This window comes from Nanorana parkeri, unplaced genomic scaffold (assembly GCF_000935625.1).
Source record: "Nanorana parkeri isolate BGI_ZX_2015 unplaced genomic scaffold, ASM93562v1 scaffold760, whole genome shotgun sequence".
In the NCBI taxonomy this organism is placed as follows: domain Eukaryota; kingdom Metazoa; phylum Chordata; class Amphibia; order Anura; family Dicroglossidae; genus Nanorana; species Nanorana parkeri.
The window spans coordinates 697,267-723,126 of NW_017307028.1; the positions used below are offsets into that span (position 1 = coordinate 697,267).

Here is a 25,860-nt window from a genome sequence, read left to right on the forward strand (position 1 = left end):
ACGGACATTGACGTCACCGGACTCCTCCCCCCTTTCCAAAAGTGGCTCCGTCGGCTAACAAAGGGAAGGGGGGAGGAGTCTGGTGACGTCAATGTCCCTGAGGGCTAACAAAGGTAAGGGGGAGGAGTCTGGTGACGTCGATGTCCATGACGTCACCGGACTCCTCCCCCCTTCGTTAGCCGACGGAGCCACTTGGGCCGGTGAGTTTGCTCAAGAAACTTTCTGCATGAGCGCCAGCCAAGGCATTGGCCTATACACATACAGCACAGCAATGAAGTAATAAAATGAACTAGGATCACACTAATCCAGCACGTTATTATTCTGAGTTGCCCCACTCAAGCGGTGGCCATATTGAGTGGGGCACGTGAGATTAATAACGTGCTGGATTAGTGTGATCCTAGTTCATTTTATTACTTCATTGCTGTGCTGTATGTGTATAGGCCAATGTAGTTGGATCTGTATGTGCGTTATAATTAATCAAAATTAATCAATTAAATTTTTTTTTCGATTAATCGAACATGAAAATTTTAATCATTACCAGCCCTAAATGTTAGATATTATTATTTCATATTTATCACTTGCAATTAGTAGGTGTTGAAATCAAGGCAACACCATCACTTTTTCACCAGACTGGCTTACTGCTGTGCTGTGAATAGACTTTAATAGCAAAGAGAAGTGACCGCCCCCCTCACTTTTTTGTAAAAATAAGACCTGTCTGGATTGACCAGTTAGAGCCAGCCAGAGAGAGAGAGGCAGCCAAGAAGCATTTAAGTAGTCCTGGACTTCCTATTGGTAAAATAAAGTTATGATACAAATAATTAAATAAATAACGTGTGGATGGACAGCTTTTAAACCTAGGAAATAACAAATCCAATGTAGTACAGCACCGCTCTTTCATGGCCACACGGCCAAAAAGATGGTTTTCCAGTGAGAACAGTGGTGTGCGGCCTGATTGCTTTCATTTTGAATCCCTCCCTTCTACCTCATCCCTATGCTCTACTTTGATGGGAATTTTGAGTTTCAAACAAAGTGAGAGCCTGAAGGCAAACAGTTTTAGCTGTACTTTCTCTCTAGAAACCCATAATGCTTTGTGTGTGTGTCATATATGTACTCTGTGGTCATTTTTTTTGTGAAAGGAAAAGTTTGTAAATAGAAAAAAAAACTATATGAAATATTTTAAAAACAAATACATATAAAAAAATTGACCCAAAACCATTATCATTTTATTTAAACGTAAACTATAATGTTTTTGGGTCTGTATGTTTTTTTTAATTTTTTTAATTTACTGATCATTTATTAAAAAATGTCATTACTTGTATAAAGTCTTTAAACACAAAATGCTTCTATGGCTTTTTAAAAAGCTGATACGCATACTCTGGCACATCAATGATGCTGGACAACCATTTTGTATCCTCCCAGAATTGAATATGTTCTTGCAATGTCTGCTATAGGGGTCTATGCACAAAACTGACGTAGGCAGCCGAGTGAATAACCGACCCGAAGTGAAGTGAGCCGAACGCTGTTCGGCTATTCACTTCAGGCTTGTACGGTTCATATCAGCCTTACATCGGGTGGCTTCGGCTGGCTTTGCGTCGGTCGAACATGATCAGACCGTTCGGCCGACCCGAGGTGCAGAAGAAGTTCAAGTCAGCCAACATCTGGATCGGCTGAGCCGAACCTCCGGCAGGCTACTTGCTGCTGTTCAGCCTAGTCTCATAGATGCCAAACAGCAGTGAGTTAATAGCCGAATGCTGCTGAGTGGCATTCGGCTCGGCTATTCTGCTCGGTACCTCTGTGATACCGAGCAGAATAGAAAAACAGTTATAAAAGGTAGAAAAAAAGTAGAAAATTATTGGGCGGAGCTAGCGGTGACAGCTAGCTCCGCCCAACTGTTTTCTATTGGCCGGGACCAGCTGTCATTACAATGAGAGCTTGTCGGAGCCAGCGGTGGTATCAAAGCCGTCTCTGCTGAGTTCTCATGGTACTGACAGATCAGCTTCCCCTGGTTACCAAGTAACCAGGGGAAGCTGAACTGTCAGTACCATGAGAGCTTAGCAGAGTCGGCTTTTTTATATCACCTCCGGCTCTGCTAAGCTCTCATTGTAATGCAGGGGGGGGAGACCACCCCCCTGAAATTATGGTAGATAGCAGAGGAAGCAATAGCTTCTTTGCTATCTGCAAGTTTCTTTTTTAGTATTCTGACAGCTGCTGCCGTAACAATAAAAAAAAATCAGCATAGGAATGCATAGTTAGATTCCTATTGGCTATTTAAATTTACAATATCCAACAGCAAGCTGGCTATTGCATCTGCCCTCTGCTGCTGTCAAACACTAGAAGGGGACCTGATGGAGAACTTCAGGTCCCCTCTGCTGATTGACAGCAGCAGTGGGCGGGTGCAATAGATATTTTGCTATTGGCTGAACCGAAGGGGTCCTGGGGCCGAAGCTAGCCGAAGGATCAGCCGATGCTACGGCTAGATCCTCCGGCAGCTTTGTGAATAGACTCAATAGCCTCCAGCATCCATACAGTAAGTTTGCTAAGAAGCGTGGTTTGCTCTCAAGTGCAAGTTTCAATTTTTTGGGGTCTATCTGACTGCTGTCAGCGATTTTACATACACATCTCATGCTGTAAAATGAACACCATAGTCCAGGCTGCGCTGGGTGTGCATTCGCCCAATGTGGCCACGGAAAGCAGGCATACAAAATGTTATGTGCTGTTGCCTCTGAACAGGTTTCCAATACTAAATATCAATACACACACTGGCTTTTTTACTTTGACTGCGTGATATAAGGATGACAAGCGCATTCTCTAGTGGACCTTATCAGAACAGAATAAAAACAAGTGGCATTATTTGGATGCTCAATGTGCATGGCTACCTACATACTACATAGGAGAAAAAAATTATGTTTGCTATGCAAGTGTACATCCACATTCTCTTGCATGCCTGGAATGCATGCCATAGATATTTATGCCAGTGTTTTTGCCTATTTACTTTAGCAAATCAGGACCAGTGTGTTAGCAAATTATTCCAGAAAGTCTAAAAAGACAGCCCAGCAGCAGCTACTCACCTGTAGACTGTCTTTATCTAATTTTGACATTCCATACAGACCTTTATGAACTAGAGACAAGGAGGAGGGAGGCGTCCCTCCTCTGACACATTCAGCTGTGTGTTGTGAATAGAAGTGTATTTTTGTTTTTGTTTTGTTATGTATGTTTAAGAATGTTCTAATTTCCTATTATTTTTTGTTTTTTTATGATTTGATGTGTGATTTCTTATAGGTTTAATGGCACAGGTGCAGTTTTTTTATAAGCACTTTATTCTTTAAATAGGTATTGATTGATGGGTTTTAATTACCCATCTCTTGTTTGAGGCACTAACAGGTGGGTATCAGTAATTTGTAGAAGAGAAGAAGATATGTTATATAACATATTTTTCTTTTTTTAATTATATTTATTTATTGAATATATTATGATGATGAAATGTTGATATGTGACAGTTGCCCAGGAGAAAGTCTGTTGGCTAAATGTTGATGTTGAATTATAATATGTAAAACTTTAAATAAAGAATTTAAAAAAAAGAATAGAAGTGAACAGGTGATCAGATTAAACTCTCTTTACAGCATAAACTTGCAAATAGCAGTTACCCAACTCTAGAGCTTCCCCTGCTGATAAAACCTGGTAAATATGAAACATTTATATACAATATTTCATACTTATCTGACGAGAGCAAAATATAAAATAATAGCTTTAGTCCTGAACTATATAAACAAATGAAAATATGTGCAAAACACTGTACATTCCATAAATCACTTAAATCACATACATTTCACACTGATTAATTATTTCTAAATCTTGTGTTCTGTCTGCCGTCCTCCTTTATGAATGATGGGGTAAAGAAGTCTCTTTAGAATGCATTCATTTGACAAACTCTGGGTTCTGTTGTGAATCAAAATCCAGCTTTTTACACATATTCTTTAATGAGGGTCTTCCCTTTTATAAAAAGAGACATTTCATCTGTCAGAAACATCTTTCAACATAGAGGCTGCCAAGCGGAGGGGGGTTTTTTCCCCGTGTCTGCAGGTTACTGTAGGAAAATGTTGCTACGTCTCTAAATTTAAACGCCGTATTTAATGGGTAAAGTATGCTTCACTTAAAAGGGGAAAAAAAGAAAAGTTTGCTATTTATGTGAGATCAATGTGTTATCTATTTCAGTAGAATAATAACTTCATTGACAACTGCAAATTTCTTTGACAACCGCCTTACGTTATCCTAGTACAACATGAAACTAGATTGCCTCTGTTTACAGTAAATGTTGTAATGGGTAGTCTGTTGTTTCAGAACGTACTATGACAATGTACTATTTGCAGCTACTTTATGCAGCTTTGCCAATAATGGTTCCAGACCATTTGCAGGACTGTACATCATGATGTTGGGGAGTGCAGGCATCTATGGGATCAGATACAAAGCACAGCAATTCACTAGCAGTGCAGTTTGGAATGCCCACCTCCTCCCCAAACTAGGCTACAGTTTCGACTGGTACCATCTGATTTTGGCTGGGAGTCAAGGTGGAGGGGAGTTAAGTGTTATGGCTTTTTTAGGCAGATGTAAATATGTGTTGTGTATGCAGTGTGGGAATGGAGTAAAGCTTCACTTTATCCCAACCTTGTACATTTGTCATATGACGTTTCAAATAAGCTGATAGCCCTTGAATGCTTTTGTGGAGGAGGTATGCAAGGACACGGTACATATATGTATGTCACTATCTATGCTTAGACTCAATGTATGAAATAGTGCTTGTACATGAAACTATGTTTAACTAATATGGCTTATGACAGATTGTATGTCTATGGACTACTCTTATGCACCCATCCATAAAACAATTGATCTTGGGGAAGGAACTGGTTGATCACAATGGACTGTCCTAGCAGTGCTGTTGCCCTAAGATAAAGTGGTCATCATAGGTGTCCCTACTGGTTCAAGCATGCATGGTTATGCCACAGTCATGAGTTCTAAACACCAGATCATGTGCCTAGCTAGCTTTAGGCCCTGCCATTTTTTTTAGGTGTGGATAGACTGTGGACAAGTTAGAATCTTTGTCAACTTTGTTGATTGTTTTTATTGCTCTCAGTGTCCCTGTTCAGTTAATATCTCCTCATATCCTATTTGATGAGTGTTTGACAGAACAGGCCGAGAGTGGAAATCCCCAAACTAGAAAAATTTAATAAAAGAGTACAGTAGAGAAGTTTTAGAATTTGAAGGGGAAATTTATTCAACATGGACACATTTAAAATTCAAGTGAAATATCTACTTACTGGGGACAGAATTTTAAACTTGTCAGATATGGTGGTAGGAGACTATGGAGCCAATTGTAGAGTTGTGTCAAAATCAAGATATAGACAGTATTGATGCATACAAGGGCTCTGGTTGGCAGCTCATGGACATGAAAGTTCTTCTAGGGGGTGCTTTGCGTGAAAGCCAAAAGGTACAGGAAACAAACAGAGAAACCAGATCAAACGTTATGAGACCCTGAAGAGTTTATTTTATTATAAAACTTCAAAAGGACAATCCAAGCATTGCCAAGGGTTCTATTGTGCCCCCCACAACAGGGCATATCATTGCTGGTAAGAATCATCATGCTTTTCGAATTAAATGGGTTACAAATTATAAACATTACAATTTCAGTATTAAGAGCAGGTTCCAGCAGCTGATTGCTTTTGAGGCAATTAACTCATTTGCAAGACATTAAAATCAATGTGCTGTAAATATGAAGATATCCAACAAAGGGGTCAAGTAGGTTGCTAAAGTGCGAGATTAAAGTCTTTTTAAAAATGCTTACCAGGTCTTGGTATTCCCTAACTGCTGCCTAATTAAAATGCAGATACTAGTATTGTTTTCATGTTTCTTGTATATATGTATTAAGTTTTGGAAAATATTTTTTTATGAAATACTAAATATTGCCAAGCAGAAATTCAGCTAAATAGCGGGGAGATTAGAATACCTACACTTCAGAATTACTTAAATTGAAAGGACAAACCATTTCTCTACCCTTCTTGCAGAGTTAATGCAAATTTAAAAATAAACATAATTCAGAACAGAAGCAGGTAACTTGCCTTAACCAGGAATGCAAATAATTATTTTCTGAAACGTATCTTTTGTATAAGCTGAGACATACAGGGCTATTCACAAAAGGGTGAAGAGTTTGGAGAAGACAGGAGAAGTGAACAATCTAGGGCAAAATAGCTGATTTGGAAAAATTCTCCAATTCAGCTCACTTTCCAGTTCAGCTATGTTGTCCTAGATTGTTCACTTCTCCTGCCTTCTCCAAGCTCTTCAACCTTTTGTGAATAGCCCTGATAAGCCTCATGTGAAGGTACTGCTTATAGGTTGCTCAAAATTTAACTTCACCTTTATAATGAAGCATTGCTGTAACTTTTTAATATCACCACCAGTCCATTGGATCTAGCTTTCAATTAACGGCAGAGCAGGAAATATACCACTGCAGTACCCGACAACACCGTGCCAGTGTCCATTACCACCAGGGCAAAGAATAATGATGATAGGCTAAATGTAGCTTCCCAACCATATCACAATTTGTAGAAACTTTACTATAATTACGCAAGACATAGAAATAAACTCATTTTTGCATTTGTATTTCTCTATTTCTCTCTCTCTGACAAAATATAAATACTGTAATTTTCAAAATTCACAAATCACATTAAATCTCAGTTTTCCCTTTTACTTTTTCTTAGTCAAATTATGCATTTTCATCTTTGATATGAGATTATTCACCTGAAGTTACCCCTTCTGTGTGGTCTGGTTTTATTGAATCCCTCCTGGTAAACATAAATATTAATTTTTCTTTGCTCAGTGGTCTAAATGCATTACAAAACAAAATGAAACCATTCAGAAATGGAATATTGCTGGATGAATGCTTTAGCCATTACAGTAAATCTTTGATGGGTCTCAGTCTTACAAGTTCTGTGTCTGAATATAATTACAACTGAAGTAAAAAAAAAAAAGATTTTCTTATTCTAGGAGTTTGCATGGTAAAAAGATCTTATTAAAATTGGCCAAAGTGGTATGTATTTTGTCTGCTACCTATGTATAAAGGGACTATTATTTACCTTTTTTTTCTCAAAACAGGTGTGCACTGAAGGCCGTCTCATCCTGGAGTTCACATTCGACGATCTCATGAGAATAAAGACATGGCACTTTACCATTAGACAATACAGAGAATTAGTACCTCGCAGCATTTTAGCCATGCATGTAAGTACAAAGACCTTTTCCACAATCAGTATTGAGCCTATTCAGAAAGGTTTGAAATGGTTAGTTAGCCGTTTTTTTGCACCATTTTTCCATTTCCCAACAATTTACAAAAACTGGCTTAAAGGATAAGTGCACTTTAAAACAAAGTGCATTCATCCTTTTTGCCTGCTTCCTCCACCTAACTTAACATACCCTCCCCCTCCACAGATGCATACTTACTTTGATCCAACGGCAAGAGTTGTGCTGTTTGTTTACATCCAGCATGACAAATCTTTACTGTCTTATCTGCGCCTGTGCATTACAGCTCCTTAGACTTCTATGGCTGAAGACGATTTAAGTAAGTCCCAAGAAGTCTATGAGGCTGTAATTCTCAGGCGTGGCCAGGACAGCCATGAATTGTAGCACTGCATCTAAATAAATGGGAACTGTGGCCATCGGATCAAGGTAAGTATGCATCTGTGGAAGGTGAGGTCAGGAGAAGGCAGCAAAAAAGGATAAGCGTACTTTGTTTTAAGGTGCACTTATCCTTTAAGAGTTGAGTTCTACAGATTTTACCTTTTTAAACTTTGGTATTCAGACTTTTTCTCTTCGTGGAAAATAAATCTTGAAAACTTGAATCACTAATACAGATAGTTGAACTCCTCCACAGTGTAACTTTAAAAAAACATTCTATCTTGCAATGTTTCCAATGACAAATCAGTTGATTCTCGAGTCACATTGTGGGAAGCCCATGAAACCACCCTGAGTGGGGTATTGATTCAGCAGGCTTCCCAGTGGAAAAAATATATTGGTAACTTTAACAATATCAGGTCACTTTGAGTTATCGTTTTTGATCTGAGTGGAGCACCACAGTCCCCACTACATCTTTGCGCACCTCCTTTCTCCATTTCCCACTCTCTTTCCTTCCCTGCCATGGACCCTATCACCACTCCCCATCCCACCTTTATTTACTTCAGCTATTTTTGGTTCCTTTCATTGCTCCTAACTCTATTTTAGGGTTATACAGAATAACCTTTTCTCTCCATAACAATCCAGAACCTTAACACTGTTGACATTCTTGTTTCATCATTCTGTAAACATTTTTATTGCATAATGAACAGGATGTTATACGTACGAAATATAAAATGAAAAACCCAATAAAAATATGCTTTGCCCATTTAGGAAATCCAGAAAATGCTTGTATGTGTCTTTTATAGCTGTAGTGTTGATAGGCCGGGAGCAGAAGTAAGGTGCAAGCTTACGAACACACAAAACTATCAAATCAGTTTTTAGATAATAACAGGGTTCATCATTAGGTTTAACATACACTTTTAAGCTAGTCAAACATATAAGGATTCCTCTCATTCAGCCCAGCGGGCTGAGCAAAAGAAATCACTGGATTCCCCCATCCATGCTAAACTGCGTGGATTAAGGATTTTCCCATGTTGGCTATTGTATTCTAGCAAAACAAATGGCAAATGCACTCATCAATTTGTTACCAGCTTTACAGCAATGTGCACATGGAAGGGCCTAATACAGTACAAACAGCAAAAAGTTTTCCTAGCACTCACAAGCCAGCATGCAAAAAAACTTGTCTCACCGCTAAGGTTTAAAACAGAGGTTTAGATACACGTCTTCTGCAGAAAATGTGAAAGACGCACAGCCGCGTCAAGGCACCTCTAAATAGTGCGGTCCTAACTCTAAACTATGAGAGTCTCCATCTTGGAGCACATATGGCAAAAGATCAAATTAGGTTTGTCAGGAGGAAGCCCAACCTCCCTTAAAGGCACAAGGGATCCCGCACATCACCATATGTGCTCCAAGATGTATCTAAACCTCTGTTTTTAACCTTAGCACTGAGACAAGTTTTTTTGCATGATGGCTTGTGAATGTGCTGGGAAAACTTTTTGGTGTTTGGGCTATTGTATTCTGACATCCGGCACTTGCAGCTATCACTATACCGGAATAGTGACTGCAGTTGATATGCTATAGTACTGTGCTCGCACTGCCGAGCTCTATACACATGCTTTTGCAGATAAAAATAGACAGGAAACAAGTAAAAAAAAGCCTGGTTGGTTAAAAATAACAATACAAAATATTCATATGCATACATTTTATAATTACCTGACTGAATAAAAAAATTGGAATGGAATTAGCACAGACCATAATAAAGAAAGAAAAAATACAAAACTACTTTTTGGTAAAAGATGTATGTCAGTGGAGGTGGAAAGGAAGACTGAGTAGACACCAGCTTGATCCCATGGAAAAGAATAGCAAATAGCTAAAACAATCAATATACTTTGTCGTTATTCCTAGACCAACAATGGGTGTCTGCGATAAGTTGGAGCTACAGTCATGTCTTAGGGTACAGCCTGAGGTAGTCTATACAGGTGTGTTTTTCCTATTTCCTTGTAATTTATGGGCAAATAAGTCTTCAGACTTCTTAATAAAGTAAGGGCCCATTCAATCCCTCAAAGATGTCCACTGCTTTACAAGTACAGTGTCAATTAAATGAAACGTGTCAGTGCAATTGTATTATTATTATTTAATGTATTTTGGTGTTTATATTGGAAAATGTTCTGTATATTACACAAATATTGAATTTATGTATTCAGAGATTATACTTGAGCCAAGACCAATAACCAAAGCCAGTATAATTTGTATATTGTTAATATAAAAAGCATTAAAGCAGACCTTGTACATAAAACTATCATCTATCCCCTTATGTAAAATCACTAGGTCTACACAAAAGAAAAAAAAGAACAACATTAGCAATAAAAAGTAAGTTACTTACCTTAGTCAATGCAGGTTCTGGCCCATTTTCTTAGGTACCAGTAATGTTATGTAGCCTTCTTGTAGCTTTTTGGGCAACCTGAGTTAGTTAGTTGTGATACAGTAATCCAAAGTCTCTAGCTTGAACCTTAGTTTTTTTCAGAAAAAAATTGTATTATTGCATTCCTGTATTTTGCTGTATAATAATACTTTTCATTATTTCAATTTGTGGTATTTCTTCTTTGTATACAGGCGCCAGACCCCCAGGTCCTGGAGCAACTTTCCAAAAACATCACTAGAATGGGCCTAACCAATTTCACCCTCAACTACCTCAGGGTAAGTGGCCATGTACTGAGAATACCTAGTAGGGACAGTAAACAAAAGCCACAGCCAAATGTATTAAGCTAACATTATCAAATATGATATATATTGAATTACAGGAACACTAATAATTCATTTTAACTTTATTTGGATAGATTTCACTTTCTAGCTCCACAGTCGCAAAATAAATTAAAACAAGGCTAGAAAATAATTGAAGTTAACTAATATAATACGTCTCTAAGATTTTGTATCCTGTTCAATAACTCTCCTATTCCCTGCAAATTTGTATTTCTGAGTCTAAAAAAAGCCTGGAAAACTTACAGTAAAAGAGATTGCCAGCTTTAAAGTGACACTAAACTCAGGAGTTAAATCATAAAAATGCATTCAAGTACCTTAACTATTAACAAACATGTTTTTTATTAGTGTATCACTCAGCTGTGGATCCCTAAATTGTCTCTGAATTGGTGCCAACACTGTCCTTCCTTCTGGAGGGTGGCTACTTTTGTTCCCCATGGTCCCTGTGTGTGTTGTAAAGTAGTCACCACTCCAACCTCACTCCGGTGATGGACTACAATCTCACATTTAGTTTACTAATATGTATTGAGATGGTAGTCCATCACGGGAGTGAGCTTGGAGTGGTGGCTACTTTAGTACTTAGGGTACTTGAATGCATTTTTAAGATTTAACTCCTCAGTTTAGTATCACTTTAAATATGGTCTTACAACAAAGAATCCTAACCACTGGAGTTTTCAAAAGATCTAAGCTGGACGGTGGCTCATTGATGACACAAAATAAAATATTGGTTTCATGTGGTGTTGGCCATTTGAGAGAATTTATTTGAACAAACGTCTGCGAAAATATGAAAATGTTGACCTGTGCCACCCTGCCCAAAAGCCATCACTTCAGGCAATTTTTCTCTTCTTGATACTTATTTAATAAGCTTATAGTAATCAGATACTACTTCCAGTAGGCACATGGCAGTTGCAGTGAAGCTGAACACTGTCCTAACTGAGAGCACAGACCTGTGGTGTGTAATTTAAATGCCTGTCCACCTAAAGGGCAGTCCCCAATTAACTTGAATCAGAATTTTTCCTGACGTACTTCCTGCAAAATACGCGGAGCAGGGCAGAAAAAGGTCAGCCTAAGTGCAAAATCTCAGAGATCTGATTTGTACTTCTTTACTAAGTAAATGAGTGACAGCTCATTTACAGCAAATGAAAGGATGATTTTCATGCATCATATTAGTTCATATTTTCCTGACTTAGATCTACACAACCATTGCATACTAAGAAGTAAGACTTACTATGTTAAGGATCACAAATTCCAGTCCTGCAGCTAGAAGGAAGAGGCCACCTCAAAAAGCCCTTTATTACGTAATCCCTGGCAGACCTACCTACTGATGCCAATGTTTGAAACATTTATTTTTCAAATTGTCTACTTTTTCAGCATATTTTTCTTTTACTACTTACTAGTTTTCCTAATGACTTTTATCTACAAAGGTTGGAATAAGTTTAGTAGTGAATAGATTTAAACATATAAAATGCCAAAATTACAGTCACTGTCCATGGTGATGTAAAACACATTAGTTGAAGTAAGTACCAAAGTCATACATATGATCTGATCATTGGTCTAAATCACAGAAACCATTATGAAGTATGTTTCAGAGAAAATGTTGTGCCAATTTTTTGGAGCTGTAAAATTAATTGTTTTCCTTTGCCTCTGGACAGTCCAGTAAACATCAGGAAGGTTGGGTGAACGCTATGGCTCAGCATTCAACACTGTGTGCCAAAAAAACTGCTGCATGTAGAAAGCTGAGCTATAGTAGTGATGGATGCACCCAGTGGTCCTGTCACATGGAGTAGATAAAGTACCTTCCTTATTATTGTAACAGAACCCCAGAAACAGAAAACTATAAAAAGGAAAAATGTATGCTGTTATTAATTTTTTAATAAAATACACATGAAAGCTAAAAACATCAGACGCTGAAAAAAGCCAGTAAGTAATCTTATAATACTGCCATGGACATTAAGTACCTTCAACTGACCTTTACTTGGAGTTTTGAAACTCCAATGTAGATAAATATAGAAGACCTCTCACAGGGCTTTTGGGGGAGGACTAAAGCAGTTTTCAAAGTTCACACTCAAAATGGAAGTTGCAAAAATGTTTAGATGCTGCAGGTAGGGGCTGCAATGTTAGATATGCTCTGGGGTTTGGGTATAGCCATAACCAAAACGGAACACATATGCTGAGAAAGACAACAGGGTTTCTACTTTTTACTTTCCTGCCACCAATTTGCTCACAAAACATTTTCATCCCATTTGCCATTATCACACCACAAGGGAAGTCTCCTGTGTATTCAGAAAATAAAGCATCTGAAAACCCTTGGATCTTGGTGTTGCACTATCAGATCTGTTTTAACCACAAGAAGCAGTTGTTACAGTAATAGAACACAGCTTCTGGGGAATGTTAAAAGGTTTTGTGTTTGGAGATCACATAAATGTTGCAACAATCTATATACAGCACAGAATATTTCTGTTTTGTAACTATTTGGTAATGCAGTTACTCATGAGCAACTCATTTAGAAACTACATCTCCCACATTCCTATCATATTCATAGAGGACCTCAAAGATAGTCTTGTCACAGTTCAGAGTATCTGAAATCTTATCTAGTAGGCCATTCTATGCAATCTGTGCAAGTTTGTAGAGACATGGGCAATTTTTTTGGTACCTTTAAAACACAGTGAAACAAAGCTTCACTCCTCCTGAAAACTTATTAATTAAAAGCAATTATCTATTGTGAACTAGCAGTCTTTTGGTATGTCATAGAGTAAAGCAAAGAAAGTGTGACAAGAGATCAGTTCTTGCTTATTTTACAAATATATCCTAAAATGACCTGACCAACCAGATATGTTGGTATCCCTAGCAACGATTAGAAAAATACTTGGATTGTAATGATATGTTAAACTGTTTTCTATAATTACTATCACACATGTTATCAATCTTGTAATCAATCAGCCTATTTAAATAGAGGTAAGAAGTCACTATGCTATTTTGTACCCTCATGTGCACAGCACTGAGCATGGACCAGTGAAACCAAAGGAGAGAGTTGCCTGAGGAGACCAGAAAGATAATTATAGACATATAAAAAATGGGGGAACCCAAGGTAGAAGTTGGATGGATCAACAAAACATGTCAAAATATAAACTAAACTATACAATAGTAAACACTTCCTGGCTTGTCAGCTGTTATTTCTGTGTTCTAAACGAATATGGAAGAAACAACAGGTTCCCACTTGACTACACATCAGCGATCATCTGATAAACCATAAGATCAAATAAATATTCTTCAAACAAACTGGCATAAAGTATATAAAAAAATCAATTTTTATTTCAAGAAAATGTGTAACCATGATTTACCAAATGTTGCACATTTGGTAAATCATGGTTATACATTTTCTAGAAATAAACTCTTTTTTTATGCTTCATGCCAGTTTTGTTTGAAGAATATTTATTTGATCGTATGGTTTCTCAGATGATCTCTGATGTGTAGTCAAGTGGGAACCTGTTGTTTCTTCCAAAGAAAATTATAGAGCAGCATTTCAAAGGGAAAGGCCATGAGACCATATCAAAGTTGCTTCATGATCCTGTGACTACAGTTGCAAATATTATTAATATGTTTAAGGTCCATGAGAGTATAGCCAACCCCCTTCCCGAATGGGCCTGCAATTGGAAAATTAACGCAAAGAGATACAAGATGAACTCCAAGGTCAAAGTACATCAGTGTCTAAACACACTATCTGTCGACTGATGAGTAACAGTGGGCTCACAGGAGGACTCTGCTGTAAAAAGAACAGCCATAAAAAAGCCAGAGTGTAATTTACTAAAATGCATATTGACAAGCCACAGTTTTTCTCTGCGAATGCCCTTTGGACAGATGAAACGAAACTGGAGCTTTTTGGCAAATCACATTAGCACTATATGGAGCTTTTAAAAAAAAAAAAAAAAACATACCTAAGATAACAAATAAAGGAGGCTTGGTTACGATTTTGGGTTTGGCTAGCTGTGTCTGGAACATTGTGCCTTGAATCTGTGCAGAGCACAAAAAAATCTCAAGATTATCAAGGAATTCTGAAGCAAAATGTACTGCCCAGTGCCAGAAAGCTCTGTTTCAGTCTGAGGTCATGGTCTTCCACAACCCAAAACACGCATCTAAAAGCACACAAGAATATCTAAAAATAAAAAAATTGGACTATTTTGAAGTGGCCTTCTATGAACCATGATCTGCATCCTATTGAACATCTAAGAAAAGAGCTGAACCATGCAGTCTGGAGACTGCTGGAGCAGTTTCCTCCAGAAGAGGGGGCCAAACCTCTTGTTCGCAGGTACAGAAGTCTTACCAAGATCTTCAGAAATCACTTGTTTGCAGGAATTGCCTATAAAGGTTTTGCAACAAAATAATAAGTTAAGGGCCCCAACAAATTTGTCCATGCTATTTTCATTTGTCTTATCAGTTAAAATATTCTGTTAAACCAAAAATGAAAAGCAAGGTCTACATTTTATTAAAAATGGAATAAACAAAGCTGGATATCAATGACTTTTGTCAGTTTCAAGTTATTTTACAGTTCTTTTTTCTTGAAGAAGTACCAACAAATTTGTCCATGGCTGTATGTAAAAGTAGCCTTTTGCTTGGGTATTAATTCCATTATTTGTAGCCCCAAACACCATAACCACTGCAGCCACACCTTGTAGCTGCTCTGTTACATAGTCACTGTGTATTTCTGCTACAGTGCCTGGAATGTCATGGTAGTTTTCTCTTTTACTTGTATAATCTGCATTTTCCATTCTTTTCTAGGCATTTGTACAAATACAAAAAAAATGTACATAATTTTTATTAAAAGAAGAGTGTCCACCTTCCACCTCAAGATGCCATTAAAAGGTTTTTTGATTGGATACTGTTTTTTAGAGCTTGCCAGAGAGGCCAGTTTTGGGTCAAAAAACAATCAAACACAAATCCTGTGCATGTTAATAGAATCAAGTTTAGCATTTGTTAACCCTTCTAATTTTAATTGCTTTTCAACATTGTTAAAGTATACCCTTTCCAGCAACAACAATATGAATATGAGTTAATACAAAACATGTAGCAATGTCTGGTTGTACCTGTATTCTAAGAATATCTTTGTATTGGGTCTATTACCCGGTGATAATAGGCCCCATCTGTGCAGAGATTGGCTTTTCAAATTCGATATCGAAATATGACAATACAGACATGCCGCTCAACAACAGCCCCACGTGACAGTGTTCTGGTTTGTCTATAGGTCGCTCAAGCACCAATCACTAGGACTTGCCTTTTCCTCATACTTTGGGGTATTAAGGGAGGTTGTATTGGCACTGGTGGGGCTTTCTCCTAAATTGCAGGCATTATCAGAAACTAATAGGTGGCTACTTTTCAAAGTTTAGTTGATATTAATGTTTACATAGAAGCCACAGGTTTAATTTAACATTGTAATGTTTGATACTCTTTATATGGCCAATCACCGGAAGATTAGACAAAAAATTACAAAGCTTGTCCCATAGTTTACCATACATGGGCACCTTTAGTCTAAACATAGCTTACTAGCTGTGGCTGAGAATGTATGGCTTAAAATATAACTAAAGGCAAAACATATCGATTTGGATAGAGTGGAGAGGGTTTAGAATCCTTGCCCAGTTATTATTGCTTTCCACATTAGGGACAACGGGGGAGGGGGGTGGTAAATCCAAAATTATGAGTTTCCAACAAAATGGGAATGGGGGGGTGTGGGGGGTTCTTCTTATGGACACTTTTGCTCTTGCGACAATCTGAGGGCATATCCCTTATATTGGACAGATATCCACTCACTTCCTGTTTAGTCTACCGGACAGGGCGTGAGGGGGAAATCACCCAAAAGAAAGACAGATGAAAAACAAAACATGGACATAGGTTTTAATCCTCCCTTACTATAACCAAGATATATATATAAAAAAAAGTTTTGCCTTAACCACTTTAACCACTAGACATCTGGGCAGTCACCAAACTCTGAGCACACAAAGGGTTACAAACGTTTTCCATTTAAAGTGCAAACTTTGCTAACATTTAAAGAGCACTAAGAGGCAGCCGGTGACATTAATAACATTTGCTGCTGTTATATTGTTTGCAATTAAGTTTAGTCAAACACTAAAATCTACCAATAAATTAAATGAACCCCACACCCTCGTGTTTCAGGATGATGAGAAATTCTTCTGTTTAATGAGCCAAAACTCCCACCTGTAATGTATTTAATTAGAGATATTTCTAGAGGTGGATTCTGATTTCCACCAAAGCTAGAAAACAGTTGAAGAGGAAAATCAAACTATGCACCAAGAAATGGTATTTATTCCCTGGAGTTATATTTTTACTGCGTCATGAATGACCCTGGAACATAGCGTTACCTGTGTGAATTCTTTATATAATGCAGCAATTTCTTAATACATTGAGAAGCCAAAAATGTTGCCTTAATTATTGTAGTCATGGAAAGGCTACATCATTTGACAAAAGTATACAGTTGAAGCATGACCTAAAAAAGGAATACTCTGATAACGTAAGGTCTATATATGCAGGTGTCAAAAGGGAGTATTCAGCATGAGTTCCCTAAGCAGATTCATAAGAAAAAGGGCTCAAATAATGTATGGCCAGAAGGACTCAGCGCAACTGTGCTGTTACACAATGCATCTTGGCAAAACGTACCATGTCAGCAGTGTTTCATGCTTTGATGTTTTAGTCCTAATTCAGTTCAATGCAAGCTCCAAGTGGATCCACCGAATTGGGAACGTTCAGATGTAAGGGCATTAAAAAAAAAAATACCTTAAAATCTATTCAAAATCAAAATCAGACTTTTGATTAGACAGACATTTAACCAATGACCACCTGTATAATTATAAGGCTAGGTTCACACCTAAGCAAAACCTCACGGATTGTCCTGCGGTCAGGAGTCGCCTAGGTGTGAACCGATTGCGCGGTGGATGCCATTATTTTCTAATGGCACCCCAGTTGCGCAGGGCAGATCGCGCAGTTTCGAGCCCTATTTCCACCCGTGCTTAGAAACAAAATTGCGGCTGAAACAGGGTAAAATCTATTTATTTTTATTTATAAAACTAAATACACCTAATTGAGCTCCCCCTTCCCATGCAGTTCTGCAGCAACAGATCACTTCCTTATAGTGTTCTATTGCTGGCTGCAATCAGAAAGCAATAGATCATTATAGCAGTGATCTGCTGCTACAGGGAGAGGCTGGATAGAGCTGATTAGACTCTGTCCAAGCCTTGGAACTGACAGAAAATGCTGTGTTGTCACATCACGTCACCAATGTGAACACAATGTGGAACCATTATGTTTACAGTATCTGCTACAAAGCTGTGACAAAGGATCAGAAGCCTAGGAACCTGCAGCCAGCAATTCCAGTGATAACAAATAAAGTAAAAATGTCGCAGGACCTGAAACTGTGATGAATAAGCATTTATTTTAAAAATATTTTCATCTCCCCCAACTTCCGGTGCCTCTCTATTATCCCTTTAAAACCCATCTTCCCAATGTTTTCTTGCTGCTCTCTTCTGGTCTAAACCATTCTCTAGACCAGTCTTGCCACAACCCCCAAGACAAGTCTCGCAACCACCAGTCTTTTAAGACTAGAGGACCCTGCATGGACCCAAATGATGGGTAAGTGCAGCAGCCAGTACACATTGCCCACATCATCAGGAAAAGATGTAGGCATAGCAAGAAGCACCCTTCTACTCTGCAGGCAAGGACAATAAAGAATGAGATCAGGTCTTTCACATTATCACTGTTTTTGGGTGGGCTTTAGTTTGTTTTTTTCAAATAAAGTGTAATTAGCAAGGAATGGGTGGTGCGGGTGGGGAAGATGTATATTTTTCTAATGGCTGGAGAAGAGCTTTAATGTTCTTGATAGCCTCACTGACCAATACGAAAGCCAAGGAGGTGGAAGGGGCAGTGACAAGCTTAACTTTACAGGAAAATATATTTATTATCTGGATCTGCTGATCATTTTGTCATTTGTTTTTTAGTCATAGCAGCCGATACTTATGATTTTTTTTCCAATATGCTAAATTGGAATTCTCCATGTTTGTAACAGATTTACTTTGTTACGTTTTTATTTTTTACGTTTTTATTTTCCTAGAAAATCTTCTCTGAGAATAGTTCTAAAAGACTGATATGTATGGCCGATGTTGTAATATAATCTAAGAAACTATAGAACAGTAAGACTAATTTATATAAATTACCAAAGGATAGAATGGGACGCACTCAGCAGGACAGTGACATATTACCGATGAAAACAAAATGGCGACATGAGCAGTTAGTTGAGAATTTAATGTTATTGCAGAGAAATAAAAGGATAAGCATTAGGATGCAGTAAACTTGCATCCTTTATATTATATGAAATACAAGCAGGCAAAAAGGTGGTGGAAATGGTCGCCCACCACTTAGGACATACACCTTTAGATTTCTATCAGTCAAGCAATCGATCCCCCATCAACGAGTGGATGATGGAATCTTCCCTGCAGGCTATTGTATCCATAAGCCAGCATGACCCCCGGAATAAGATGCAGTCAGCAAGAATCAGCTGAAATTCAAGCAATGTATGGCCATCTTTAGTAATGCTGGTTAGCAGTATCTTAAGTAGCAACTGATGCTAAGTAGCAGCTTCTAATGCTGCAAAATCTTATATAATTTGAGACAAAAACATGATTCTGATATAGTATTGCTCCATATAAATCTTTTACTAGGTCACACCTTCGTGCCAAACAAATGTAAAAGCTTGGTTGAAGGTTAACAGGTAAATAACCTAATGAAAGGGGTGGGATGTCTTCCTTACAATCAATGTTTGGAAAAACCAGGCATATGCATTTAAAAAAAGGAGCTGTCTTTTATTAAGGCTTAAAGATATAGTGATATCAAGATTTATATATTTTAAATACATTACAAAGAACTTTGTTTGTTTTTTCTTGGATCTATAATCATATTTGCTAAAGAATAAGCACATGGCAGAGATAATGGGCAGTCAGCATGCATGCAGCATAAAGTTATTAGATGTAAATAATACAGCTTTTATTTTTACCATAGCATATTTGTATACCTTTATTTTCAGTAATATTTATAATATTAAATAAGGCCCGCTTAATGACTCTTAAAAAGACTTTATTTTGACAGTGTTTTGACATTTCTGAGACTACTCTAATAAAACTACTGTCCACTGACTGCTTCTGTTTCCAGCTGGTAGAATTACTGAAAATTGTTTAATCAGTGCAGGTACACTAAGTGGCGCCACACTGGTCTCATATTTAAAAATATATTTTTAAAAGAAAAGACTCCTGGCCCATTTAACTCAATTTAGCCTTCCTTCATCCGAGTGACTGGATTATCATCACAGCTTCATTATTGTACTTCTGAGCATTTTATGAGTTCTAATGACAGACAGTAAGTTGTAAAGGTTGATGACTTGTGAAAGCCTATTAAATACCCAATGACAACAAACGGTATTAAGTATAATAAAATGCAACAGTAGACATTATTCAGATATGAACCACCTCCCAGCCAATGGGATGGGGCTACTTGGCATTTCTTTGAATGGTTTTTAAACCTCCTTCTATATAAAATAGGAATTTTCACAGTAAAATCTTTTTCTTGGGGTCTATTGAAGGACAGAGGAATATAGAAATTCTTTGACGTAGTGATTATTTATATGCAGTAATATGCTGCTGCCTTGAAGAGGTGGACACTGGCAAACATAATAAAAATGTTAAGGGCTATAGCCCTACACCAAGCCACTAGGACTCAGTTTCTAAAGCAAGTAATACACTGGGCCAATAAAAAAAAAACTACCCGTAGCATGAGCTAACAATGGAAGTATACCAGTGCTGAAACGAGAAGACTTTTTCAAAAACTCTCCAGTAAAACAAAAACAAACCATTAATAAGTTGTTAAGGTCATGGTCTACCTGTAAAATCTTTACTTTTTCTGTACAGTCTATTCTTGGTTCTGACCTTTTCCCTCATCAACCACAATACCATAAACATTTAGTCCTGGTCTTCTATGAAGCTAAATTGCCCTACCAAACCTGAACTAATCAGCTTAAAGAAAATATTTGCTTTGTCCATTTAGGGCAATGTAACAGGTTTGGGTCAATGTTCCCATGTCCAGCATGGGCAAAGACAGATTCAGTTAAAGGGAATTTAAAACAAATGGCTTTTAAGAGCATATACTATGAGAAGTTATATTGTTTTTGGTCAGTTTTAGGGCTCATGTCATGCCTCATTTTTCTGTATTTGATGTGTGTTTGAGATATGCGTTAAACACAGGTCAGCAAAATTCCATGAAATTTAAAGGAGCAGTACACATAGCATTTCAGAGGCTGAGTTTGACTTTGATGAGTTGTGGTGTGTTTTTTTGGGATACAGAGGGGTTGATTTACCAAAGGCAAATAGGCTGTTCACTTTGCACTTTTCAGGGGAAGTTACCCATTAGTTTATTGAATGAGGTGAAGCTCCTTCCAACACCCAATTGTGTGCAAGCAATAATACAGATTTTGTTTATTTTTGTGGCACATGATTGGATATTCCTTGCAAAATGAAACATCACCACATTCCCTAAGCTAAGGGAAACATCCCCATACAATGTGCAAATTCCCTTGCAAAGTGTACAGCCTATTGGCCTTTAGTAAATCAACCCCAGTAAGTCCTATTGGGGTGTGTTTGTACTGCACTCAAAGCAGGTCAGACACAGCCTTTCTGGCCAAAAATGGCATTTTCCAAAGCTGCATTTCAATAGAAAATGCAAGAACACCAATGACATCAAAATGTAATGTTTTATTTGTATTGTTTTTTAATAATACAGTTTTGTAAACTGATCTTTTATTAATTACATTTAAAATATTTTTATATATATATCTTTATTTTAATGTAAAACAGTAAAAAAAACATAATACAGGATACTTCTATAACATTTTGTTTGTTTGCTGAGCATATTGAGCTTGCTCTGAAGCCACTTGTTGACTGCTTTTGTATCTAATTACAAATCCATGCAGAAACATGAAAACAACCTTCCCTAGTGTAGACATTTTTTTTATATTGATAAAATGTAAAAACACATAAATGTTCTCACAAAGGAAGTAGTATAATGATCATCAAGAATCTAATTATCCCCAATGTCACTGCTGCTTGTAATATGAAGATGTGGAGATATAGGACACACAACGGCACTTCAGCTCTACTGACTGCTCTGAGTCCTGAGCAGAAGTGCTGGTTTGTCTGCACTAGGAAAGGTTTGTCTACACTAGATAAGGCGCCCTGTTGTTTTTATGTTTCTGCAGCTTTTTTGGGATTTCTTTGACAGAAGTGGGGCTGCCTCCACTGGTTGTGAAGTGTGAAAGCTTCACGGCTCAATGAAGGGTTCTCTGGCACTGGTGAGACATTACACTAACTACAAATCCATACCTGTCCCTATGACTTAAGGAGTGGAATTTGTCTTCTGTGTTGCATATATACCTGATTAGCAGAGAATCAAAATATACAGGCTATTTGCAGCACAGTAGTAAAATTGGCATGGGAAAGAACAGCAGATGCAGCCTGCACCGTGATGACTTCAAGTGGTAAATATAAAACATCCAATTGCATATTCAATATTTGCCTAGCTAAAATGAAATTTAATTAATGTGCTGACGATGATAAATAAAGATCATAAATGCAAAAAAAGTATGCATTGCCTTGACGGAAACTGACCTTGAGTCCTTCTTTAATACATATGTATTTTCATAAAAAACAAATATTGTGTTTATTTAAAATTTTGTAATGTAGATCGTCAGTGAATGTTATGAACATGGTTCAACCGGTAAAAATAAGTACGTTAAAAAAAAAAAATACTACTGAACTGATAAACTGATTGCAAGTCTATTACTGTAGCCGCTGTTTTCTTATTTCCATTTCTTTTTTTCTCCTGTAATTTGCTGGCTGTAGGCCAGGCTCTCTCTCTGCGGCTGGCACGTTAACATGCAGCAGGGCTCTGTGCTCCTCTCCCCTCTATGAAAGGCGCACACTTCCTACAATTCAGGCTAAAAATAGATCTGCTTCTGTGAAAAACACCGCTAACAGTTGGCTGCACAACTGCCTCCATGATCTCCAAGCACAGATTCTGCACAGAAAGAAAATCACTTGCTAATAAACTCACACTGCTATTGTAATTTTACATGTTAGATTATGCTAAAACTCTGCACGTCTCTTGAAGCTGTCCAAATGTTCATATCTGCCATCAACTTCCATTTGTAATTCACATAACGTACTACAAGGTCGAGGTGATGGCAGGGACGGAGGAGATACACTTTTATTTCTGAGGTCCTTTTAAGATTTGTTGTGTGTATGTTTTGTTTATTTATATATATATGTATATATAGTTTATCTGATACTCTTTTAAATTGATCAGTCAATGTATAAATATGGATTTTGGATTTGCACCCGGGCATTTACCTTACAAATAGAGTGTGGAACTACTTGTCTGTCTCTATATTATTGCCATCCTGTAGGTATAGCTCATTCTACATATATTGAGAAATAGATAATCCGCGCTTCTGGAAAGGAGACTAAAGTGGAAATGTATAATAAATTGAAAGGTTGAAGGTGTAACTAATATGAAACTTAGTATAACCAAGTGATATAGTGAAATTTTAGGTTTAGGCGGTCTAGCTCTAAAACAAGTGATATCTCTTACATACAAACATAAAAAAATATATATAAAATAAAAATAAAATTAATAGTACAATAGTGCTGTGGAAAAACAAAAAATGATTGGGACAATAAAAAATTTCAACCACTGTGTAAAGACCTCGAATAGGTCACAATATATAAACGATCCGTGCAAAAAATATATATTAGAAAATTGGAATAAATTGGTCAACGAAAAATAAACGTAAAAAACGTGTACAAAGGAAGTTGTTAATGATATATATTGATGGTGGTATATATTTCGTAGCGGTGGTCCGACAGCCCCCCTTGGGTGGGTACTCACCAAATGGAGTTGGATCGAAGGCTTTTAGTTAGTGACACTTGAGCCTGCAATCGTGCTTTCAAACTTGGACCCAGTTGTTTTTACTCTCAGTCCCTGCAAGGTGAGTGTTTGGTTTTTCTCCCTTGTAGCGCTGGCTGTATCCCAGAAGTAAAGCTGGATCGTCTCAGGCGCAGTGTCAACCGAAACTCCTTGCCGTGGTCCCGCAATATTTCAAAGATAAAAAAAGGAGAGAGCCCTCATAGTGTAGCGTGCAAAAACATTTAGCTTTATTACAAGTAGTAACTTACACAGGCAAAAAAATCCGGCCGGCACAAGCAGCTCAGGAACAAACTTTAAAAACCTCGTGTGCAAATCTAGCGTCTGCCCTCTTTGACGCGTTTCGTCAGGTGACTTTTTCAAAAAGAAGGTAGATATATTACCACTACTGTCTCACCTCTTCTTCTATTGTTCACCTTCTTCTATTGTTACTGTTGGTTATAATGTTTCTTAATCATTGTGCCATTTGTGTGCCATGTGTCCTGAATATATAATCATTTATTATTATTATATGATAAAAAAACATGATTGGTCACAATAGTCAACTACTACATTTTTTATCTTCTAGATTTTAGGAAATAGCCTTTGTCTCTAAGGATAAGACATGTTATCCATAAATTAGTATGTAACGATTTACTTAAAATTAAAATCTCATGATCATTTAAACCATAAAAAAGTTACTCACACCACACACTTAAAGCGAGCCATCACTGCCCATATTCCAATTTAGCTCCCTGCAGTCCCCTGCCACCAAATTTAAAATGGTAATTTGTAGGTTTGTTTACTTTTTTTTTTGTTGGCCAACATGTCATCACATGCCATGAGATGTCTTGTTCATGCAGCCTCCTGGGAAATCCCTTTCACGTATCCCTATAGGCTGCAGGAGCAAGGATCACAGAGGCCAGTGGGCAATCCTGGCCGTGAGTCATCTTTAGAACCTGGAAAAGGCAGCCAGCTCCCGATGGTATCAGAGAAGAATATGGCGGAATATGGTGGAACTTGGGCTGTGGCAGTGGATAGGCAATATAGTAGGACAATGCAGAATTCACTGGGCAGGTCAGTATGTTTTTTTTGGTAAGAACCCAGCATAACAGATACAGTAAGAGGGGATAGGGAAAAAAAGCAGGAGGGGTGTAAAGTTCCTCTTTAAGTAAAAGTACAAATGTACAGCCACCATGATACCATTTAGTGTATAACTAAACTCTTATGATGCACCCTGGTGATGTGCACCCTACATAAACAGATGGAAGGTTCAATGTTAACGCAAAGTATGTCCTTTTCATGCAGTACATTGCAACATCCTCCATGATCATAAGGAGGCAGAAGTGTAAACCTGACAAATGGGGCCCTGTGCTCTCAAGTGTTTATTATAGTTTTTTGTTTTGTTTTTTTAATAGCAAGTCATGACCAGGTATCATATCGACAGACTTTTGCTCTTTTTTACCCAATAATTAGTTGCTGGCTAGTGTGATACAATATTCCTTTTGCTTCTGTCCCCAGATAACAACGTACAATTCTTTTATCTTATGCTACACATGATATTGAACACACCAGATTACTTAAAGATCACACAGGCAGAAACGCACATAAAAGGACACAGTAGACTCTGGGCATATAAGCAGCACTAAAGATCAAAGACAACGAACAGAAACTGACTTAACCTGAATCCCCATAAGAAAGGATTTGTGCAAAGACATTTAAAAACATAAAAATTAAAGGGACGTTTTACTGCTGGGAGTTTCATACAGCTTCTTTCTCAGATATGTATGTGGGTACTACATCACCTAAAGACCTCCACCATAAGTGAAACGCTGGTCGCACAGAACCAGATTTCAGTGCAGAGTTGATCTCTTATATTAATAAAAATTATTGACTGCAACATAGTTTTAAGACAGCCATACGTTTCATGATCTAATTGTACTAACAATTATGTAGAGCTGCAGCTAACGATTATTTTCAAAATCGATTAGTTAGCCGATTATTAAGTTCGATTAATCGGTTAATCGGATAAACAATAAAACTAATTTTAAAAAATGGCTCCAGTGATGGACTACTAGTTTGTATTGAGATTGCACTCCATCACAGGAGCAAGCTTGGAGTGGTGGAAGTGTGTAGTGCTGTGTACAGGGCCAACTGATCGGAAGCCGATTAATCGATTATTGAAAAAGTTGACAACTTTTTCAATAATCGATTATGTCGATTAGTTGTTGCAGCCCTACAATTATGCATAAAATTGTACACAAAACCAAATGTGTGTAGGCTCTTATAAGATCCAATATTTCCTTAAGAATTGGATAAGATTTCATGAAATAAGGACTGGACAAATTGGAAATGTAATTAGGTGTAAAGAGGTTCTAAAGCTGGCCACAAACACACTCGAAAAATCCACTCGTCCACTCGTCTGTGACGAGTGGACGGTGG

General features: G+C 37.6%; 1 protein-coding gene across 5 annotated transcripts in view; it reads left to right on the plus strand.

Moving 5' to 3' along the window:
- Positions 1-25,860, plus strand: part of LDB2 (LIM domain binding 2) — a 273,961-nt gene that overhangs the window by 222,707 nt on the left and 25,394 nt on the right. For all 5 annotated transcript variants that reach the window (XM_018564570.1, XM_018564568.1, XM_018564571.1 and 2 more), the window contains exons 4-5: positions 7,144-7,266; positions 10,270-10,353. In XM_018564570.1, the coding sequence (XP_018420072.1) occupies positions 7,144-7,266; positions 10,270-10,353 (207 nt within the window). The remainder of the gene's footprint in view (positions 1-7,143; positions 7,267-10,269; positions 10,354-25,860) is intronic.